Source organism: Lepeophtheirus salmonis, chromosome 6 (genome assembly GCF_016086655.4).
Source record: "Lepeophtheirus salmonis chromosome 6, UVic_Lsal_1.4, whole genome shotgun sequence".
NCBI classification, from domain to species: Eukaryota; Metazoa; Arthropoda; class Copepoda; order Siphonostomatoida; family Caligidae; genus Lepeophtheirus; species Lepeophtheirus salmonis.
Genome location: NC_052136.2, coordinates 28,484,196 through 28,506,793, shown reverse-complemented (window position 1 = coordinate 28,506,793; position 22,598 = coordinate 28,484,196). Strand labels below are relative to the sequence as shown.

The window sequence follows — 22,598 nt, the reverse complement described above, 5'->3', positions numbered from 1 at the left end:
TATTGGACTATCCTCATCACCAGTATCTACTCTAAATTCTTCATTTAAAATCATATATCTCATGCTTGATTCACAACTTGAACAATTTGCTTATGCAATTTACAGTTTGTACACTCTGAAAATAGCAAGAAAACACAATTGGATGTTCATGTTGGATCTACAAACTCATTTAAAATATCCCTAGTCAATCAAAAAATACTTTTAACTAAAAAAATTATAATATTTTTACCATTTTTCGGAGTAAATTAATAAAATATCATTTTTGGAGTTTCATAAGTATTCATACCCAAAGAGCAAAATGACTTGATACTTTATGACATGGCCTCTGGCTTTCTTCAAATATTAAATCTGCTTGAGATAAGTCCTTACCAATTTCAGCCAAAAACTGGAATCGATTTTGGCCCACTCTTCTTGACAGACTCTCTTTCATTAAGATTTGTTGGATATATTTTCCACACTGCTTTTTCAATGTAGTTCATAGATTGTCAATAGGGTTAATATCAGGATTTTGGGCTGGCCAGTCTATGACCATAACCTTATGCCTATTAAGCCATTTTTGAACTTTTTTAGATGTGTTCTTTGGGTCATTGTCTTGCTGGAATTACCAATGTCTTCCATGCGTAAGCATCTTTGCTGATTGGTGCAGATTCATTTCAAAAATCTCAATATATTTAGTCTTCCTTTTTCTTGGTGACATCAATCTTGTAAAGTTTTCGAGTTCCATTGACAGCAAAAAAAAAAACCCAAATCATGATACTTCTATCACCGTGTTTCACTATTAGAATAGCGGTCTTGGGGTTGAAGGCTTTGGCCCTTCTGTCACCAAATGTGCCGATACTGATTGTGGCCAAACAACTCCACTTTTGTCTCATCTGACCACAGCAAAGTGCGCCAAAAGTTGAGTTGATCATCTTTGTGTTCATTGGGATACTTCATCCTGGCCTGTACGTGTCTACTCTTTAGGAGTGGAGTCTTTCTTGGTACACAACCCCGGAACCCATTCTTGTGTGCAAAACCATTTTGTGCAGTTGATTGTATAACCAAAGTTCCTGTTTCTTTCAACCCCTGCAGGGTGGATTTGAGAGTTGTTGTCGGATACTTGGCAACTTCTCGGACTGCATTTCTCACTTGTGTGGAACTCAGCTTGGACTTCCCACCATGTCAAGGAAGATTCTTGACATGGCCTATTTTTTTAAAATTTGGTGATGCTGCTTAGGACATATGATTTTCGTATGGAAAACTTGATGGAAATGTCTTGTTAGCTGTCACATTCATTATGGCAATTGACTATAAGGTGGCGGATTTCCTCACTGTACTCCTTGGTCTGTGTAATATTGAGTGTTGAATAAGACTGAAGCAAGAAATTGGTTCATCACAGTTTTATACTTCAGTAGATAGTTCAAGGAAATTCTTGATCTCTCGAGTATTTTATAGAAGTCTTTTAATCTTTCCAGACTTCACCATGATAAAAAAACCCAGAAAATGTGTGTCTTTATTTTTATCTTTTGGAAGTAGTTGTTTTTTCGAAAAAAGCAAAAATTGTTTTTGAGGCTTAAAAAATATTTATTATAAGAAGTTGATATTTTTAGTCAATAAATAGTTATTTTTATCAAAAATATTACTAAAAGGAAATTAAAAACAATTGTTAAGGATTTCCAATATAGATATGGCAAATATTGAAAGGGGCACGAATACTTTTGGGCTCAATTGTACAATATAGTGATGATATATTGATTTAAGGAAATTGACCACGTAAATAAATACCCTTTGATTACATCATATGATGAGCAGCTTTCTTTCATGAGACTCTTACCTACATACGCACTCATCGTTCAATTTTGCTTTCTATGGGCACACAGTAGTAATTGTTAATGTAGTAAGTAGTTTTTACTATAGAGAATATAAGGGAAAGAGGCATCAAGTATATCAATCATGAATGTTTTTGTCTAATTCCGATTCGTCTAAAATTTTGTATATGTGCTATTTTCATGACTTTGTGCAGATCATTCTTATAAAGTCTTTTGACTAAGATTCATCTAAAATTATTTCATTCAAGTCAACGTTTCCGATAGGGTCATGTATTTTTCTTAAGAACAAACCAGAAACATGAACTATTACTAGTATCTGAATCATGATTATACTCTAAAAAATGGTTAAAGTTATTTTAAAACAAAAATGCATAGCCCTTATCATCCTCGAAGGGTATTTATATTTTATATTTTTTGATCGAGGTTACGTGAACTCTGAACATAATTCATATACATCGTTTTTCTTTTCTTTTTATTTCAACCATCTTGTCTCCTCTTTCCTTTTTATTCTAATTAGTTTGTATTTTGTAGAGTCTGTCTTGATATGGCAACTCATTTGATAAATTGAAGAACAATACGCCTCATGTTACATGAGATTATTATTTTTATTTTTTTTAATCATACTTATCTATGGCATTTCTAAGAACATTTTTCATTGATATGCAGTTTAATAGTATGATTCTCTGGAAAATAATTATCGTTGACGTTGCAATGAGTTTCTAATCTAACTAAATATGATATTTTTTTCTCATGATTACCTAAGTGATTATATGTAGAGTGAATTTAAAATCAGTCCTGTGTGAGCCGTCCTTAAAAAGGTCTGAATTATACAGCGCCGCTTCACAAGGCATCATTTTCACTAATATTATAGTTGAGTGCATTACTCCTTTTCCAAATTGAACTAACTTAGTGAAACTTTAGGTATGTTTTTAATCCAGGATACTAGATTACCATTATTTTTTATAGATGTCAATTTGAACTAATTATCTCCTTTAATATTATTAATTTAACTTTGTTGTACTTCTGGGTATTAGTAATGACATCAACTCTTGCTAGCGATACAATTTAACTTAATTGATTTCTTTTGCAAATGATCTTGCTAATTATCGTGAAAAAGGGTTTAAAAAGTAACATTTACGAGCCAGATAGCGAGTAAAAATAATTTATTTATAAGCAAACGTCACCGGGTGCACTTTTTATGCTGCTCCCTAATTCCTATACCAGATGCGGGGGAAAAATCTTTACACTTCGTTTTTGCTACATCAATCAATGTTTTTGTGAATGTGGTAAAATTGTTCCGGTCATATATTAAAAATAAACAAAAAAACTAGATCTTCCTAAAGGATTCTAGACAAAAATGGACACTCAAGGCAAGGAAGGTAGGATTTAGTAGTTCTCAATTCTCATTGCCTTAAAATTAGAAGCTGCTGCATGTTCCTCCAGTTAGGCACACAGCCAGTGTGTGGATATTCCTGAGGTTCCTAGAACCCGAGAAAATGCCATCTGAACGAGACTAACGAATTTCGGTCTGTGCACTTTTGGACACTGCCAAGAAGCCAACGTAGGATAATTTGTTAACATGGGTTTCCTTTCTTACCAAAGAAAATGTGGCCTGCTCCGACCGTCACCCGTCACCGTTAACCAGCAGTGTGATGCCATGTCTAAGGACTATATCCACAATGGGTCCAAGGACTTCTGTGGCCTACTAGAAGTCATCATTGCTGTTAAGGGGGGCTACCTCGATGATTAGGGTAGCCAAGACATCATATTAGTTATTTTTATTTTATTGACATACCCTATTACAACTGGTTACTGAAATACATCTAGATAAAGATCTAAATTGAAAATTTAAAGATTTTTTCGCCGCACCCAGTACCAATATAGGTTAAAGTAAAAAAAAAAGGATTATTATAATCAGGGAGCACTGTATAAAATGAATTAAATCTCGCAGGGGCTTAGTTAGTCATATTAATAAAGAAAAAAATCGGGAAGTACTTCATATAAAATTTAAAAAAATAAATGTGACATTAGATGAGGTTATTTAGAAGAGCTAAAGTACTCCCTGGCTGCTCAAGTGATACTACAGTATGTCTAAAAATTGATGGTGGTTTAAAAAAAAATCATGAAATAACCTAAACAAGTTTTTTTTTTTTTGGCGAAAAACTTTATTTACTTCCCAATTTGACGGCTTTTAAGCTTAATACATTATTTTATGCGTTTTGGCATCCCTTCATACAGATTATTCAAAGTATCTGGAGAAATTTTCTATCAAGCTTTTGCCAGGTTTTTTTTAAATTCCTCCTCTGAAGTTGCTGGCACATTTTCATTGAGTTCCCTCTGAACCTAGGCTCACAAATTTTCAATAGGAGACCAATCAGGACTGTTGGCAGGAATTCAAGCTATCTGAACACCACTTTTTTGTCTTTTTGGAGTGGTGAGCTGGGCACTATCCTTCTGGAAAATGGCTCTTGATGTGTCAGACAACATTTTCCTCTTCAAAGGAGGTCCAGTTTCTTCAGTACAAAACAAAGCTGACATCAGATACTTGCTGATGATCTCCGTTACGTGGTACTCGGCCGTCACAGTTTGATTTCGTGGAATCATGGGAAGATCTGACACTGCCTGGTGGCTGATAACGGGCCAAACCTGAATTTTCAGAGGAAATTTTAAAGTTGGAGTGTGTTCCACATCTCCCTTATCTCTTGGCCGACCCCGATCTGTTTGGGGATTTGGGGTGTGAAATAGCTCAAACGGACTTTCATCACTGATGAGAATACATTTCCAGTCATCTGTAGTCCAGTGTTTCTGCTCACAACAGAATTGAAGCCGGGCCTTCCTTTGGTTTTCTGAAAGTTTGGGGTGCATGCGAGGTTTGTATGGCAAATCATTCAAAGAGTGCCTCAGGTAGTTTGTTGACAGATGGTTTGGATATTGGATAGCCCTTTGAAGTCAATCTTGCTGCAAGTTTTCTTGTGGATTGCCTCTTTTTGGTCAAAGACTTTGAATTCACCAGTTTGGGAACTTTGCTAAAAAAATTCCTTCCTCGACCCTTCTGATTTGCATGGGTTTGTCCATCCTTCCTTTTCTTACACCAATTCTTTATGGTCCTGAGAGGAATCTGTAACCTTAGAGCAACATTTCTCTGGCTTGATCCACCCTCTATCATGCCAACAGCCATGGCTCTAGTCTCCAAAGAGTGCTTTCTCACCATTTCGAATATTGAATTTCAACTAACATCCTGTGGTGTTTCCTGAACCCTTTTATACTGATTTATGATACAATCATCGAAAATTATTTCATCAGAAAAATTTAATACTGCCTAATGGTTTTATCATCCAATTTTCATTTTAGTTTTTGAAAAAATTAAAAATTTGCTGTACTTTTTTTAGAAAAAAAATCCTTCGGTTCTCTTATTAATTTTTTTTTAGATTCCTTTATTTGCTTAGTTTTATGTATTATGGGTGGTCTATCCATTTTGACGATATGTTGACTATTTTGCTATAAAATACAACTTGAAGTGAAAATGGATTGTGGGCCGCACTTAATATTAAGCAGACTACGGGATGGACATTCCTGTTCAAGAGCATTGGTTCTCAACCCTTCAAATATAGCGAACCATTTTAAAACAATCAGGAAACTACCACAATTCTTTAAACATCAAATATATACATTTATTTTTTTCTACAATAAATTGCCCTATATTGCAATTATGAATAATAGATTATTTATTCATGAATTAATTATACATTCCGTAAATTATTCGACAGAGAAGAAAATCACACAGTCACCATCGTGTTTGAGATTATTAATAATATTTCTACAACGCTTTTCATTCGGAATTTTTGATGATGTGTATTAAGAATGGTCTCTAAAACAAACCTCTTTGACTTCTTATTATTTTAATAATATTCAATTTCAATTCATTTCTTTTTATGCCCTTTAAAAAAATATTTTCGCTGTATATTTTACATTTTTTTAAATTCTGCATAGCGTAGGGGGAATCCAGTCAAGAGCTGGGCTTGAGGCACTTGCCCCCTATGCCCTAACACCGACCTCGATTGGATCTTGGATGATTGAGATTCTTTGAGTCTGAATTGATTTAGCAAACGGATTTTGTGTCCTATTGGGATGCGTTGATAAGATGAAGTATGATATTTTTTTTTTTTTTGGTTACGATATATCCCTAATTCCATAGAAAGAATTAACTAAATGACTAGGGAAATTACGTTAGTTTTAATGAATCCATTGCGTTTAAAATTCATATTTGTGGAAACGAAAGAGAGGAAATGATTCACTTTCTACAGTAAATATTCTATTGTATATACACCCTTGCGAAATGATTCATAGCATATATCTTGAAGGGGGAATATTAGGGATATAACGAGTCATTTCAACTCGTGATAATAACAGTATACTATTATAATTTATAAATGTACGGGTCAAGATACGATATTGAAAAGATTATGCTTAATCCTTCTTGCAATTGCATTTCATTTTATTTTGATATTGCGTTAATACTTTTCTCTTTGTACATACAGGCTCATATATTAGTAAAACTTATGTAATTGACTGGGCAATTTTCACATATTTTCATTTAGGATTTGGCCTTATATGTACATATTATATCCAATAGGTGTACGAGACGTATACATAATCCATAATCATTTCCTCATCCTTTATTTCTCTCGCTAGATGCCTACAGTAAATTAAAATTCTTATTTGATGAAGCATTAAAACGACTCACAGTGATGATTTTTTCAAACTTGTCTCATATTTCTTTGTTTGTATACACATAGTTCTTTTATTTTTTATTCGGATGGTGGAAATATATTTTAGTTACGATTTTGTACAAGTTACAATTTGTATGTCTCATAATGCATTATTTCAGTGGCTCTCAAACGTTTACATTGCGTACTACTACGCACGTGTCTGTTTGAGAAATCCTTGGGCCACCTTATAATTTTTAAATTAATTCAGTCCAACTTCGATTTGGACTGGTATTGAAGTAAATTCTGTCTGCAATAAAAAATGGTCTTGAATTGTCTGACAATTTTTTTTTTTTTTAGAAAAGGAACTTCCTATTTTATTTTGTATCTGTCCGCGCAATTTTAATTTCAGTTTACAATTTCATTTTTGGTGGTCCAAGGTGTGAGACTCCGGTTTCAGATCGGTCTAGGAAAAAACATAACATTTAAGAACAAACCTGGAAAAACGAGTCTCAACACTAAGTACCATCTACCCGACCCCTTATCTGGAGGCTAGGGGGAGTTTGAGAACCACTGCTTTATTTAATAAACTGTATTATTTTAATTATCAAGTGTGCATTGATGCTATCATTTCATTTTGATCTATGTAAACTACTTACTTAATATACATTTCTATATATTAATAAAGCAATGTCTGTATGAAAAATAGTCACGGTATATATACATATAGTCCCGCCTGATGTATATCATAAACATATTTTTGATCTAAGAAATAACAATGTAGTCGTATTAATGAAATAGTGCAGGGGTGTGCATGTAGCATCGAGCGTGTATCCACGGTGGACTGTATATAGTGATCCCTGATGTATATCATCCACATATTTTTGATCTAATGAATAAACAATGTAGTCGTGTTAATGAAATATTGCAGGCGTGTGAATGTAGCATCGTAGATGCCCCACTGTTTCTGTTTGTTTTGTTATTGCGCTCTTATGTATGTGGTTCATAATTCATATGCATTTTTTAGTATAAGTTAAGATTTGAATAAAATATATATATGCTGGTCCGTAAAAATGAAATAACTATCGCAGGTGCTTTGTATATAGCATACGTGAACACTGTCTGTCTTTGTTTTTGTTAGTGAGCGCTCTAGAGTATTAAAGTACTCTTAGTCGTCCCTATTTCAATATTATCAATCCCTTGTTATTATCCTCTCATTCTTGAGAGTAGAACACATATGAACTGATGAAGTATTGAGTAGTTACGTGTGAGTGTGCTCATGAAAACGAAGAGTAACACTCAAAATTTATTAGGGAGTTACTTTCTATTTATTTAAACAAAATTTGTCTTTTAGCCGACGCTTAATTACTCTGGGCAATGCCGGGTACTATTGCTAGTATGGAATAATGTATATAAATAATTATTAGAGATTATGGAAATGTGGACCCTTAGATGCCATAGAATACTTATAATCAATTAATAATTTTTATTAAACCGTCATGTATTACCCCATTTATAATCTAAAAAATATTCAAACATTGCATTATCATCACCACAAGTACAGTACATTCTTCATTTTGAATATTCTACCCCATTTTTTGCCTGCAATTTGTATATTTGCTTATAAAATTGTTTAACTTGTAAACAGTATAATATATACAAGTGTTGAGTTTGGATCTGGAAATCTGTTATAATTTTAGCAAATTCGATCCAACTTCGATGAGTAGAATTTGGTCTACAAAAAAATCGCTTTGATCCTGCCCCACAAAAATTGACAAATGACTTTTATTTTTCTTTTGGAAAGATAATTTTTTTTATGTGTTTAACAATTTCCAGAACGGTATAGGAAAAAAAAATCACTAAAGACCAAACTGAGGGGAAATTCTGTTTCTGATAGAGTCTTAACTCTAATATATACCAGCATATAAATATTTTCAAATGGGATGTGAACATTATCAGGGATCCACTCCATTTCTTGGAGCTAGGAAAATAAACACTCGTGAATTAGGGAGACCTTTTAAAATTCAATAGTATGATGCAATATTGGAGCGTGCGTACAAAGGTATTATGTTATTTAGTGGAAGAAGGAATTGCCTACGTCAGTTGACTGTTCCTCTTGAAAAAGTAAGGCAAATCCTTTCCTGATTGACCCTTTCTGAATGTGTATAGTGTATACTACATAACTACATTTGTTTATTTCTGGCTTATACTAAGGATTTTCGTTTTTGTTGCTACTCTTATCTAATTTGACTGCTTCCTATTTATATATCAATGTATAGTTGATGTGTATACAGTCAAGTGAATTAATGTGATAAGTTTAAGGCATCTCTTGTATGTATGTACAATGTACCTTCTTCTCAAAGTTTGTTGTTTTGTACTTTTGTTTTAATTAATTATACTCATGGATAGTCGGGGGCTATGAGAAGTTTTCTACTGCAACTTGGAGATGGCAGCATTTGTAAATAAAAGTTAGTCACATCTATATAGCATCTGTTGGCAGTTACTGACTAAATTTGCAGTTATTTTGGACGTACAGTTGTTTTGTAACCGTCGTTTGAGTGAGTTGATGTGAGTGATTTTGCAAAAAAAAATCGGATTTATATTTTATTTTTCAACATAGTCTCCTTGTAATTCTACACACTTTTCCGAGCAAAGTTACAGACAGGACACGGGTTACAGAGGGGGAGCATCGCTGGGAGAAGTGTGTAGACTCTCAAGGATACTTTTTTGTAAAATAAAAATGCAATTTTTTTTCTCAAAAACACTCGCATCAACTAACGCAAACGACGGTTACATAACAACTGAGCGTCAAAAATGGTGGAAACTAGGTTGTCACTAGCTTTGATTTACGAGTGCTGCCATCTTTATGTATAGGCTGGAAACTTTTCAGACCACCCTCGTACATATTTCTTCATATATTCAGTTTTTTTTTTTTTTGCAAACTCTTAAACAAGATAAATGTTTAGTCAAGGAGGAGTTATTACTTCATTAGGATGTCCAGACATTTTGGAAAAGAGCCAATATATATGTAATTTCTCCATTGTTGGAATCATTGAGTAGGAATTCATAGATATGTTTTTTGTCATTGTATTTATGTCCTACCCAGCCTTTGAGTCTACACAATTGAAAATGAGTTCATGCTGATAGAATTGTATTGTCCACAGCTCAATATATGTTTTAATTTATGTATGTATGCATGTTAACGGGATTCTGCGGGTATACTGAATTATTTGAGGTTATCTGTGCAACTAACTACATGATATTATATTCATTTAGCGTGTATATAAATAGTGGATATTGTTACTTAAAGAGTTTTGTAAAGAGAAAACTGAATTTTCACGATAACTAGACGGATCGAATCCAGACTAAATGGAGTATTGCGGTGTATATTTGTTCATCTATTTTAAGATTTAAATCTTAACTATTATTTAATAAGTGCATCAGTTCTCTCCCGCAGCGGGATGTCTGGATTTTCCCTTCTAATAGATGTACAATGATTAATGTATATACCGTGAACAAGTCGTAACTTCTACAAATTACAACCAAAAAAATAATTTAAATGAATAGTTAGCAATACTAGCATCCTTCATATATAATACAATAATTAATATTTAATTTGATAGAAAATATAGGTTATTAAGGATTATGACTTATGTAGCATATTAGCAATGTTCAAAGCAATGTTGCTAGAATAATGTTTGGCAACAAGATTTATAAAATAAATCTCTCTCTTTCTATTTCTGATCACGTCATTGGGACGAGTCTTGACTATTAATAATACATCAAAGTAAAAATTTGTGCTTACTCGATATTTTACTAAATATAATGCCAAAACTAAGTTTTTAAATTTCATAAATTATCAAACAATAAGGGTCAAAAGGATGAGCACAAATTCTGGTTCATTTTTATTACTAGCGAAAGTACTTGGCATTGACTGGAGTTATTAGGTGTCGGCTAAATGACATATTTTGCTTTAATAATATATAAAGTAACACTCCCTACAAATTCTTGGTGTTGCCCTCTGTTTTTCATGAGCACACTCACACATAGCTACTCACTCAATACTTAGACATTATCTCCTCGCGAATAATAAAAATAATAATAACCGATACATAATTGTACATTAGCTCGTTGCTAAATATCTAAGGTCACATTCCTTTTTTTTAAATTTTACATAAAGTACTTCCCGCTTCTTTTTTTTCTTTATTAATATGAGTTTATCTAAACGCCTGGGAGATTTTACAATTAAGAACTTTTTGGAACAATTATTTCTTGGGAACCCTTAGTGACACAGCTTTAAAAACCAGTTTATCAGATTCAGCAGACAATTTTGTACAAGTTCTATCTATAAAACGTTGAAAATATCCTCCGAGTAGGTCCATCGTGCAGCGATCATAGTTGCCCTCCGTCTAGGCTGTGCGCCCAAAGAGATCATCGTCTTTCTCAAGTTGTCCTCTGCCACCGTGTACAAAGTCACAAAGGAGTTTTGCAGGTAGCAACCGGAAGACCATATCTCTACCAGCAAGACGGCGCACCCGCTCATACCAGCCATCTGGTACAAAATTGGCTTTCGAACAATTTGGAGATGTTCTGGCCTAAGGAAATGTGGCCCTTAACTCCCCGGGCTACAATCCTTTGGACTATTTCGTGTGGGGCGTCTTGGAAAAGGAGTCCAACTAGCGTGATCACAACAATTTGGCTTCTCTGAGAGCCTCAATAATGGACGATATGAATAAAGATCACCTGATCAAGGCGTGCAGCAGGTTCCGTGCCAGGTTGGAGGCTGTGGTTGAGGCTTAGGGTGGTTAGATTAAATAATTAGGTTTCTGGAGGCTCCCTACCTTTGTAATTAAATGGATTTGTAAATATCTCTACTAATTTAAGAAATAAAAAGGTTTTTGTCCTGGTCTCGAAAATTCTTAATTTCCAAAAAAAGCCAGATGATTAACTCAATTATGTCAAATTAAATCAACTCACTGAATACTCTCATGGTCACATAATGAAATAACCTAATTCTCTAAATAGAACATACTTTTAAATTGAAATAAGCAAGAGTTGATGTTTTTATAAATAGACATGACTGCATCTCCGTTTTATTAATAATTGTTTTATTTCCCAGGAAATAAGAGGTCCTTGGAAGTACGTATCCCACTCCCCACATTGATTAATTTATATTGCAATGTGTACTTTGATAATGAGACCATGCAATTCGTTATAAAAGCTGTGGTACATGTCTCCTTAGAAATTAGAAAATCTCATAAGAAGTTATGATTGATTAGAAAATCATCTAAGAACTGCGCCACACAACTTCAAACATTTGATGAGGTTTGGTTATGAAAATTTAAATTTTTTCGAATTTGTAAATCGAGACTACACAAATATCAACTTGTATAATCTACTTGTACACTATATATAATCATGACAAATCTAATAAACTTCCACTGATACAATGATTTACATACTATCAAGTCAAATCTCTCGCTTTTTTGACTTCGTCATTGACATATGATTATAATAATTCATGCCTTTCCTTCTTTATTCATATTTTCTTTTGACGTTTTTCTTTCTTAGAAAGATCTTATTAGGAACAAGGGGAAAATATATGTATGTCAATGATGAAACACGGCGTTACCTCTCTCACTAGCATACAAATTTACGCTCTCTTATCTTGTTAGCTATCAATTTTTCTCCTCCACCCACAACCCCCTTCCAGTGTTCTGAAAGTTGATGTGTTGAATTGGAATTAGCTCTTGTTAAGCTATGAACAATTATAATATATAATTTGATAACTACTAGTTTTGAGACCCAGTCTGAGACCAATTTTTTTATATCGGATCAGTTTTAAGTTATTTTTCTAGATCAATATTTCAATCCATAACATGGATCGAAATTCAAATCGTAATCCCACATGTCCATTTATATATAAAAAATGTCCAATCAGTCTCTTTTTTTATCCTTTCTTTTCTACCATTCAACGATCCTAAGGACCGATTAGTCGGTCCTTCAATCTTAGCTGGGATTGAAGAATGTATCAAGGAAGAAAATAATGAAATATAGTTAGAAAGTATAAAAATAAGTTCTACCCGTACACCTTATACTTCAAACTTCATGTATCTTGACTCTTTGAAAGATGCAATGATGAACAACTGAAATGGTTTAGTAAGTAACTATGTCGTGTCAGCTGTTGTAGTTCCCTTAAGAGACCGGTCCTAGAACAGACACATTTTATAAGGACCGGAATGCAGTCTCTTTAGTTTTTTTAGACCTATCCAACACTTGTACTAACTGATTTTGACCTTCCCCATCCCATTTCACTCACAATTTTTTTAAATAATGATGATGAGAACTTTCTAAATTATAATTGAATAATAATATAATCATACTAATAGATGGAATTTTTAAATTAATAGACTTTCATTATGGAGTAATATGTTTGTTACGTAGCTAACGTACATATACTTAAGTCATGTGAAACAAATCTTTGTTTCTTTTTCCTCAAGATGTTTGCCAAATATGATGCATTTATAGTTGCTATTATTATCGTAGGAATGGAATTGTGATGGAAAAAGTATCATTTCATATAATTTTGACATATGTGTCAGAAACATTAGTTGTACTTTAAAAAAGATATAAAATAGAGCCATTGAAATAATCTTGATAAAACAAGTAGACCACAAAATCAACACTCTATCGGTAGAATATTATACTTGAATTCATATTTTTGGACTAGAAACTGACGATAAGTATTATCCATTCATTAACTCTTACTGATTGCTTCAGTGAGTCTGAATACATAATATTTGGTTGACAAATAAATTAGGGAATAATAAGTGTTGCGATTATGAGTATGAACTTTTTTTGAACGACTACACATAGGACATAAAATGTGTAAGTTGTGTTGATAGTTATGTTCTATAAAATACAAATTTCAACTAAGGCAGGCCTAATTGAAATGCATATTATAATATATTATGTAGTATTTTTTCTTGGCAAAACTTTCCTTTATACTTTGTATGAAGTTGGGCAGGGTTTTTATTTTTTATATTACAATTATCGCATTAGTATGATTACTTATTTTTTCCTTGTTAGTTACTATTTGATACTTTTGTTGCAAGGTATTGACTTTTACTCACCACTTCTCTCTATATATTTTCAGGCAATGCACTGGTGTCAATGAAAAAGACTTTGTCAACTAATAAAGCAAGATGGACCGGGCATCATCTCTCTGCTTACCTAGATTCACTTGGTCACAAACATGCCTTTATCATGGTGCGTCTGAAACGGACTTAATATCTTTTGCTGGGGCTGCATCATTTCAAATCTATAAACTTTGCTCAGACATTGAGGGTTACATTTGCTCCACCCTAACCAAACCCCGAGCTCTTCTCCTCTTGTTGGGGTCTGGAGGGATTTCCTTATGGATACTATTTCGAAAAAAGGAGGAAAAACAGCAGAGCTCTCAAAAAAGATCTGATGATAATTCAAATCTTCCCGGTAAACATGTGTCATGGCTTCGGTGGCTCTTCTCTGAAGGAGAAAAAGATTTTTTTCTACTTAAAGAGGAGCCGAACAATTTCAGTCTTTCTCCCACATCTCTTCTCCGAAAGAGACAGGGAACCATCGCCCCATGTCCCAATTGTCAGCGAGGGACCTGTCGTCTTCGAAAGCATCAATATATGAATCAACAAGCAGGGGTTCATTATAGTAATGTGTCGTCTAATTGTAATTCTCCTATTTTAAAAAGAGGAACTGAATCTCGTCTCCCTCCCACTTCAAGTCCTGACTCTGCAGATGATGAGAACTCTGACTCAGAGGATTTTATTTACTTACAATTAAACTCCAACTTTAACCATCCTAGACGGAGACGAAGCGGGAGTTGGCTTAGCAATAATGGATCCTTCATTGCAGATAGATCGGAGGGTGAAGGCATGTCGGATCCCTCACTCAATGGGTCCAATATGTATTATCCCTCCGTAAAATTATTTACAGCTACTAAACGGTCTCCAGGGGATGGTCGAGATCATTTATGTGGTGCCACTTATGGTCCTTCATCTTTGAGCAGTGGAGATGCATGTGACTGTTCTGAGTGTATTACCTATGGTCGATATGAACGTGAGGAATCTGTTGACTCTATTATTAGCGCAACGGGGTCCATGGTAGAATTGATTAAAGGAGCTCGAGAAGTTCGTAAACTTATTCGAGAAGCTTCATTCGATTCTTTGACCTCAGAGCTAAGTTTTCAATCCGAGTCACGAGTTGTTCCATCCATTAGTGTAAACCATTGTAAACAGCAAGAAAATGAGAACGATGAAGGAACAGAAGAGGATCAAGTCCCACATTCTCTACGAATTAATCAAAGCCTGAATAAGAATTTCTACTCCATGATAGCACTATCTAGTCTTGATTTTGATCCAACTTCTTCCTCAGGCGTCAATTCGTTGGAATGGGAGTCTCCTACACAGGGATGGCATGATGTAAGGGAGTCAAAGTATAAAATGTCCATACCACCTGAATCTGATCAGGAATTGGAATGGGATGCTGAGATAAGTGAGACACACCCTGTTCACGATGACGAATTTGTTTCTAGTAGTTTCTGCTCTGGTCTGGAGCTAGATATGGAGGCTGAACTTTTTCGAGCACCATCTGCATGTTCTTCTAGAAGATCCTCATTCGGAAGTATATCTGTTAAAAGTATAGGAAAAAGACTTCCTCCAAGTGGACGTTCATCTGTTGAGCGAGAACTTTCAGAGCCCCCTGCAAATAACCTAATAGATGATATTAAATTTCATCTATCTCCGCTCTATGAGGTGAAGGAGCCTTTATCCTCTACCAAGTGTTCATCTATTTCGAACACTCCCCTACTCAATAAACCTTCTATTAATGTGAGTAAAAAATTAGTGCCAAGTGACTCATTGTATATTAGTCTTAGAGGTAGTCCACCGGACAATATTGAAATCATGAACAACAACAGTTGAAGTTAGTCGTTATTGATGTCTAGTCAACATCTTATTTGTAGTGCTTAAAAAAAAAAGGAATTTTTAAAACAAACAATGGATATACAAATAATATTAAACTACGAGGAAGAAAAAAAATACGGACAGACAGAAGACTACACACGCCTTACCTACATATATATTTACCATTCCGACAAACCGAGAAATAAGATTGATGAGATGTTATTGTTGTCGTTTTTGTTGTGAAGAGATTAATTTTGAATTACATATTGCATTTTTATGACAAGATAAAAGTCCAGTTATGTTTTGGTCTTATAAAAAACTATGCATATACATATATTTATATATAAACACAATATGAAATAAGATTGTTAAATTCTATGAGTCTCATCTCTTACCTATTTATTTAGTTTTGTTCATCCTTTCTCTCCCTACTTTTACATTCACATATTTTAATTCGTTCATCAGCTCAAATAATGCGGTGGTGCTAATTAATGCAGTAATTATAATAATACGACTTAAAAATCAACATGGGGAGAGCTTGTTTAAAGTAATGATATTCGTGCAGTTACCTTTTGATGGCAAAAATTATATATTACCTTCATACATAATATTTACACGATATTTTTTAAACAATACTTCTTGCAATTGCTTTCCTTTGTCGATCTTATTGTCCAAGGTACAATAATGATTTGCTTACGAAGGGAGGGTTGAACCAGAATGAAAAGTGGCCTTTAATCGTATGTATGTTGTAGTTATCATTGGTTTTTGGATTTGAGACATTCATAGAACTATTATATGTTATGATTGAGAACATTAATTTATTTTCATTAAGCAATTATTATAATTATATTCAAATAAATAAATATATAATATATTAGTTAATTCCCATCATTTCTTTGACTTGATCGAGGCACCGAGGGCAATGACATATTACGTAAATATCTAAAAACAAGGCATGTGCCATGTAGTATAATCGCCATTCAAAAAACCTGCTTTACTTTATGTCAAATCTGCAGCGTAAGGTTGGATAATCGGATAAAAGAGACAATGATTAGATGCGTACTTGTATTTTTAAATGTTTTCATTTTCTGCAAAAAAAGAAGAAGAAAAAAACAATTTAGATATAAATCCAACCGTGACTGGTAGTTAAATTTTACACAGATATGATTTGTAGTGTTAATGGATTAGAATTGATGTCATAATAAATTTAATATTGAGTAGAAATATAATTTGTAAATATTACCAAGGTAACTTGAAATACAAGGTATGTTAATTACACATATTTGCTCTAATGTTTGTCTTTCACCACGCTTTTTCCTTTGTCGATGGAGCGTGACGTCATAGCCGATATGCGATTATGTTCATCGATTTTGAAAAACGTATGATTTATGTTCCGATATCAAGAGCCAAATTCATTCTGTGAAGATCTGAAATGATTTTTTAAGTAGATATATTAGAATAAGGCTAAGACATATGGGTTTGTTAAACTAAAGGGATTCAATATTATACATAGAACTAACTGATTGGAATGTGCAATAAATTATTATAAATGTAAAAGTTAGGTACTGTTTATTCATATTTTTCAATATATTTCATAAGATGATAACTGTTTATGGTTATATAAATACTTAAGAGTTGAGGATTGTATCACACTTATGCACTATGAGTCCCGAGAGTTTTCTTAAATGGAACTTCATTTCCGGTTAAATCATCATGGATATATAAGCTGGACATAGCTACATGCATGGCACTACATTATTATATAAATTAACTTATAGAATACTAAAAAAGTACTGAATACTGAAAGGCTATGTTTTTACTCCGTGCAATGCCTGAGAAGAATGGAAAAGCTCTAAGGACACTAGAAAGATACTTGTAGTCTCTACTTTAAAAGAGCCCCTAAAAATAGCAATCCTGGAGGAGGAATCACTAGGCTCGGCTCCAAGCCATCATATATTTGTCTCTTGCTCAATCAAGATGATGTTGGACAATGTTTGGAATGATCGAGCATTGTCTAATGCGTCCTGGAAGGATTCAGGGTATCGAAAGATACATTTTGGTTTGACAACGGCTAACATGCCTTCAAATCTTAACCCTTCTTTGGGGTCAACACTCTATCTAAGAATATTATGGGGCCTCCAAGAGGCGGATACAGAAGTACACCTTCTTGATTTATTCCTCATTTAGGAATATTTTTGATTTTGAGACTTTAGATAAAGCAATTCAAATAATTTCAGATTTGGGGTTCAACTTCCCGTCTGATAACTTTTTCCAACTGCCCACAGAGGCTAGGACTATGTTTACATAATCGGAAAATTTTAACTAAAAGTGAATCTAAACTTTATATTTTTGAATATGGCTATAAATTTTTATCTAAACACATTCCATTCTAAAAATTAATATCTTCAATATTCTAACAAGTTTACACGATAGGGCATTTTCACAATAGCATCTTCGATGTATTTTTTTTCAAATTTGGCACATATTTTAATATTAGTTAAAATCCCAAAATTTGAGCCTTTTTGTCCTTCGGTTCAGGATTTAGAAGCTTCTAAAGTTTCGGACACCACACCATCTACTCTATTTTTAAATCGCTTTCTTTTTAATGTTTTTGAAGAAATCGATCTACTTTAAAAAACAACTTAATAGATAATTGTGTCATTCAACAAAATGAGTTTTTACCCATAAGGTCACGAGTTCAATATTTTTACCTAAAAAAAATCAAACATGTCCAAATTAATATAAATTCAAATTTTTATATGCTAATTTGCAAGGTTGTGCCCTTACCGGTCTAATGTTTCAAGTTGTTCCGGTTCTTGAACCGGTAGAACCGGATCCGACATTGCAATATATTGATTACCAGTCTTGGTTCTTGTACTTTTGTTCCTATGTAGAATGTATAAGGAAAATACATTACACATACTATAAAAAATAAATTAACTTTTATCAACAAGTCAATTTTATGAGTTTCTTTTGTGCAATTTCAACATTTTTCAATGATTTTTTTTTACGTTACCAGGGTTATACAGTTGTATCTGAGTTCTACATAGCTAAGGGGTTCTTATGGATCTAAAAAGTAGTTTTAGGCACCAAACGCTGTAAAGAAAGAAGGAAAGGGTGGGTTAGATTATGGATCCAGGTCCACTACTAAGCTTGTCAGGGCCTTAAAAATGATAACTATAATATTTTTTAAGCAAGGGTTTCCCAAACTTTACTATGCCAAGGCTCACTAATATATTATTAGCTGAGGCCTCCTTTATACGGAACATGTGGGTCTATGTATTTGTAGACTAAAAGTAATCCTCAATTCTCTATTGGTTTTGGGGCTCCTGAGGAAAATTTGGGATAGTAAACACTCAGAACCGAGACTGATAAAGCTGAAGCAAGACCGATACCGTTGAAATTAAAGAATCGAGATGCATTCGATTCCATTTTAATACTATGGATGAAAATGTGTACGTAGGTAGAGCAAAATTCTGAATATATGGGTCATTCCAAACAGCACCATCTTCTCTTTTTTTTTTTAATTTGGCACATATTTTAATATTAGTTAAAAACTCAAAAATCCAAAATTTCAGCCCTTTTGTTGTCTTCCCGTAGAGGCCTTTAAAGTTTCGGCCTTTACACCACCTACCCTATTTTTAAATCGTTGTATTTTGAATGCATTTGAATATATCAATCTACTTTAAAACCCATTTAGTAGATAGATCTTTTATTCTTTTGTTGTATTTTATAACTAGTTGAATTAAAGTTATTTTCGATTTCTATGAAAGTTAACCATTTAAGTTAAACTTAATTTCTAATTTATTTATTTTTAACTAGTTAAGTTTAAGTTAATTCACTTTAGAGTAATTTAAGTTAAATGAACTCACCCAACCTTGGTTAAGATAAAATTTATTTCGATATTAAAAAATGACTATTTAAGTTAGTCCATTGAGAGATTTATCAAGGCTTCATAATAAAGATTATTACATCGGTCTCTCCAGTGAATATCATTTTTATCGATTTGATGTGGAATGACCTAGTTGAAAAGTTTAATAAAACAAATAGTGTCGACACAGTGCTTAACTAAATTATCCGAGAACTAACGGTTAGTTAAAGACAGTATTTTAGTATTTCAACTTTGAATAACAAAATTAATTTAACTTCATCAAGTTAAGTTAATATTAAGATAATACAGTTTAAAAAAACTAGTTAAGTCATAGGGAAAATAACACTGTTTAAATAATTAACTAGTTGAGTTAAAAGTTAAATAACTTAACTTATCTAAGCTAAGTTAAGTTGTATTTACTTGCCCAACTCTGTTATTACAAACTATAAACCAAGGATATTCGAGTATACAATTTAGTATAAGAATAAAAATGCCGAAATTTGCTCAACCTACAAACACATTTTCGTCTAAAGTATTTAAGTTAATGATGCATAAAATCATTCGAATTTTAATATTTCAAATTGTGATCAGTTAAAAAATACAAAATGGAACAAAAACCCTTGGAAATGTATATCTTTTAATTAAAGAAGTAATCTATACTATGAAATATGTAACATCTTCGCTCTTTTAAGAAAAAACAGAACTCCTTTATAAATTTAGGAAGATTTATACAATTAAAAATCAACTAAGACCACAACTATGATTCATTAACGCGCCACAAGTCAATGAGTCCTTTCGAAATAGACTCAGCATCCCTCCGTGATTCCTTACTACTTTTCCTTATAATATTAAATATATAAACAACACAAGATTACAAATTATTACATCTTTATCATTATTCCTTTTTGATTCTTCTCCTAGCTATATAATTAATTCATCTGATTGACATACAACATTAAAGTTCGAACTGATAATATAAAAACATAAAAAGACGGCGAAGATGTCATGCCACAAAATCTTCTCTAGGAAAAATAACCAGCCGCAAAAATGTAGTTCGGAAAAATGCAGGGGGCAAAAATGTTAGCGACAAATTACCTAGAACCATAATATATGTATTATTATAGATTTAAAAAAAATATATATACTTATTCTGTTATAAACTTCCATAACATATCAATAATATATGAATAAAAAAAAGTGCCTTACTTAAATGTGTATACAATTAAAACAAATTAGCTATAGTAAGATTTACTCATATTGAGCTATGGTTTTCAAGTCTGACTTTTGAAAGTTCTTAAATAATTTAGACCATGAATCATTAGAAATCTTTGGTGTCTTTACAGTTTATCAACTATTACTCTGGCGTCTTGATTTGTTATTGTAACATATTTTTCTGCATTTTTTTAATGGCATGGGATATCTGGAAGATCCAAATTTTCTCAGAAGTTCTTCATTCGTTATGTCAAAGGTTAATGGAGGTTCAATTACAAAACTTTTTGAAATTGTATATAAGTCTACTAACTCCAAATAACTATTTGCATTTAAGTTCAAGTGATCCTTGGGTCGTATATATTGCCTTATTGATTCCGGCTCTCTTCTTTTTCTATCCTTTATGATGATGTTGGGAACATTCCTTCTAGTATCTTCATGCGAACCATATAAAGCATTTAAACTTATATTTTTTGGGGTGTGCTGTTCAAATTGAATGAAGTTTCAGCAACATCCTTTTGTATTTTTTTTAGGATGTTTCTTTGCTTGACTTAAAGCAAAGAAAAAGTGTTTAGAACCATACCTAATATAAGGATACTCCTTTATTTGAAAAAATGTTGGAGCATACTATTAAGAATCTTGACAACCATTTTTGTACGTTCTTTTGATGGATTTCTTTTTTGGATGTAAATCCTCAAATTAAGCAAATTTTCATGAAGTATTTTTTATCCTTTTATTGCCTGAAACTTTATTGGATCTTTATGACAAGTTTGATACTAGGATTCCTAATACTCTTTTAAAAGTTAAGTTTCCATAATAAAATTAATTGAAATGAAGAAGACAATATGAAATTATCAATCCCAATGGAGTATTCAATTTTTGTTCCAGAAGTCTAATAATACCACCCCTGTGCCTTATATTAAGTGTGGGCCCATTACTATTAATAGCTCTGATTGAATCAATACTTCCAGATTCATCTATTAATGAAAACAATTCATTTACAGGTTTCTCAGCTTTTCCATAAATAAGTAAGAAATAATTTAGGTATTTAGCTCCAGGTTTTACAATCACTGTTATGTTTCCCCATAATTTCAGGCTTTTTAGAGCAGGTTACACGTTTCAACCTCAGATCCCTTAATAATGCATTGCCATATGCTGCATCTAAACCAATGGAAAGTAATTAATATAATTTGGGTTCATTCTTGGAGCTCATGTAGGAAATAAATTCATCTTATGGAATTTTTCTGAATGCCTCACAAGTACAGTTTTTAATTTTAATATAACTTATTTTCTTACTATTATAGCAACCACATAAAGCAATATCAAAAAGTTGAGACAATTTCCCCCAAAACTCACCACTATATTTTTTACTCAATCACCATTCTGATGAACCACGTCTCTTCACCAGTTATGATGCGTTCCATGAACGTCGGGTTGGAATTCCCACGATGAAGCATGTCCGAAGAGACTTGCTCACGGTACTGTTTTTGCAGAAGATTCAGTTATTTGGAAGAAGCCGTGCAGCGATATGTCTCATGCCCAAATTTTCAGTCAGAATGGTACGAACTGACTCTTGATAGATGTTTAGGTAATGTGATAACTCCCTCAAACTGATATGACATTTTTTCCCCCATAATTTTGTTCATTGTAAAAATCATGGATCACTAGTCCCAAATTGACAGTTGAATAATCCCTCTTGAATCTTCCAACAAAGGAAAAATACTTTTGCACCAAGTTGCGAAATCATGAACTTCCATTTATGCAAAAGATTGGACGTAAAATCAATAGTGGTGATAATGAGATGTCTCTTTCTAACTAGACTCCCGAAGATCTTTTCAACTTGAACTTTGCTCCAACTAAAAATGTGGACGTTTAAAGGTCTTTAGGTATGTTTAAAACAACCAATACTGATGGCAAAATTAAACGAAGAAAATCCTTCAAAAATCTTGATATAGCAAAATTATAAATGTAAAACAACTCTTAATTAATTTGAATCATCCTTATAAATTTTTATTTTTCTTTAAATTAAAATAGCTCAATTTTGATA

General features: G+C 32.9%; 1 protein-coding gene and 1 long non-coding RNA gene across 8 annotated transcripts in view; one reads left to right on the top strand and one right to left on the bottom strand.

The window, feature by feature from the left end:
- Positions 1–16,353, top strand: part of LOC121120281 (uncharacterized) — a 23,007-nt gene extending 6,654 nt beyond the window's left edge. For 3 of the 7 annotated variants that reach the window (XM_040715126.2, XM_071889656.1, XM_071889657.1), the window contains exon 2: positions 13,671–16,353. In XM_040715126.2, the coding sequence (XP_040571060.1) occupies positions 13,720–15,489 (1,770 nt within the window). In that variant the 5' untranslated portion in view covers positions 13,671–13,719 and the 3' untranslated portion in view covers positions 15,490–16,353. Of the gene's footprint in view, positions 1–8,694; positions 8,983–13,670 lie in introns of those variants that run through there. The other 4 variants (XM_040715128.2, XM_040715129.2, XM_040715127.2 and 1 more) reach the window with 4 other exon arrangements.
- Positions 15,537–22,598, bottom strand: LOC139904742 (uncharacterized). The gene is made up of 3 exons (XR_011780975.1): positions 18,259–22,598; positions 16,715–16,898; positions 15,537–16,559 (listed from the first exon to the last, which is right to left on the bottom strand). It is a non-coding gene; the product is annotated as an uncharacterized lncRNA (long non-coding RNA).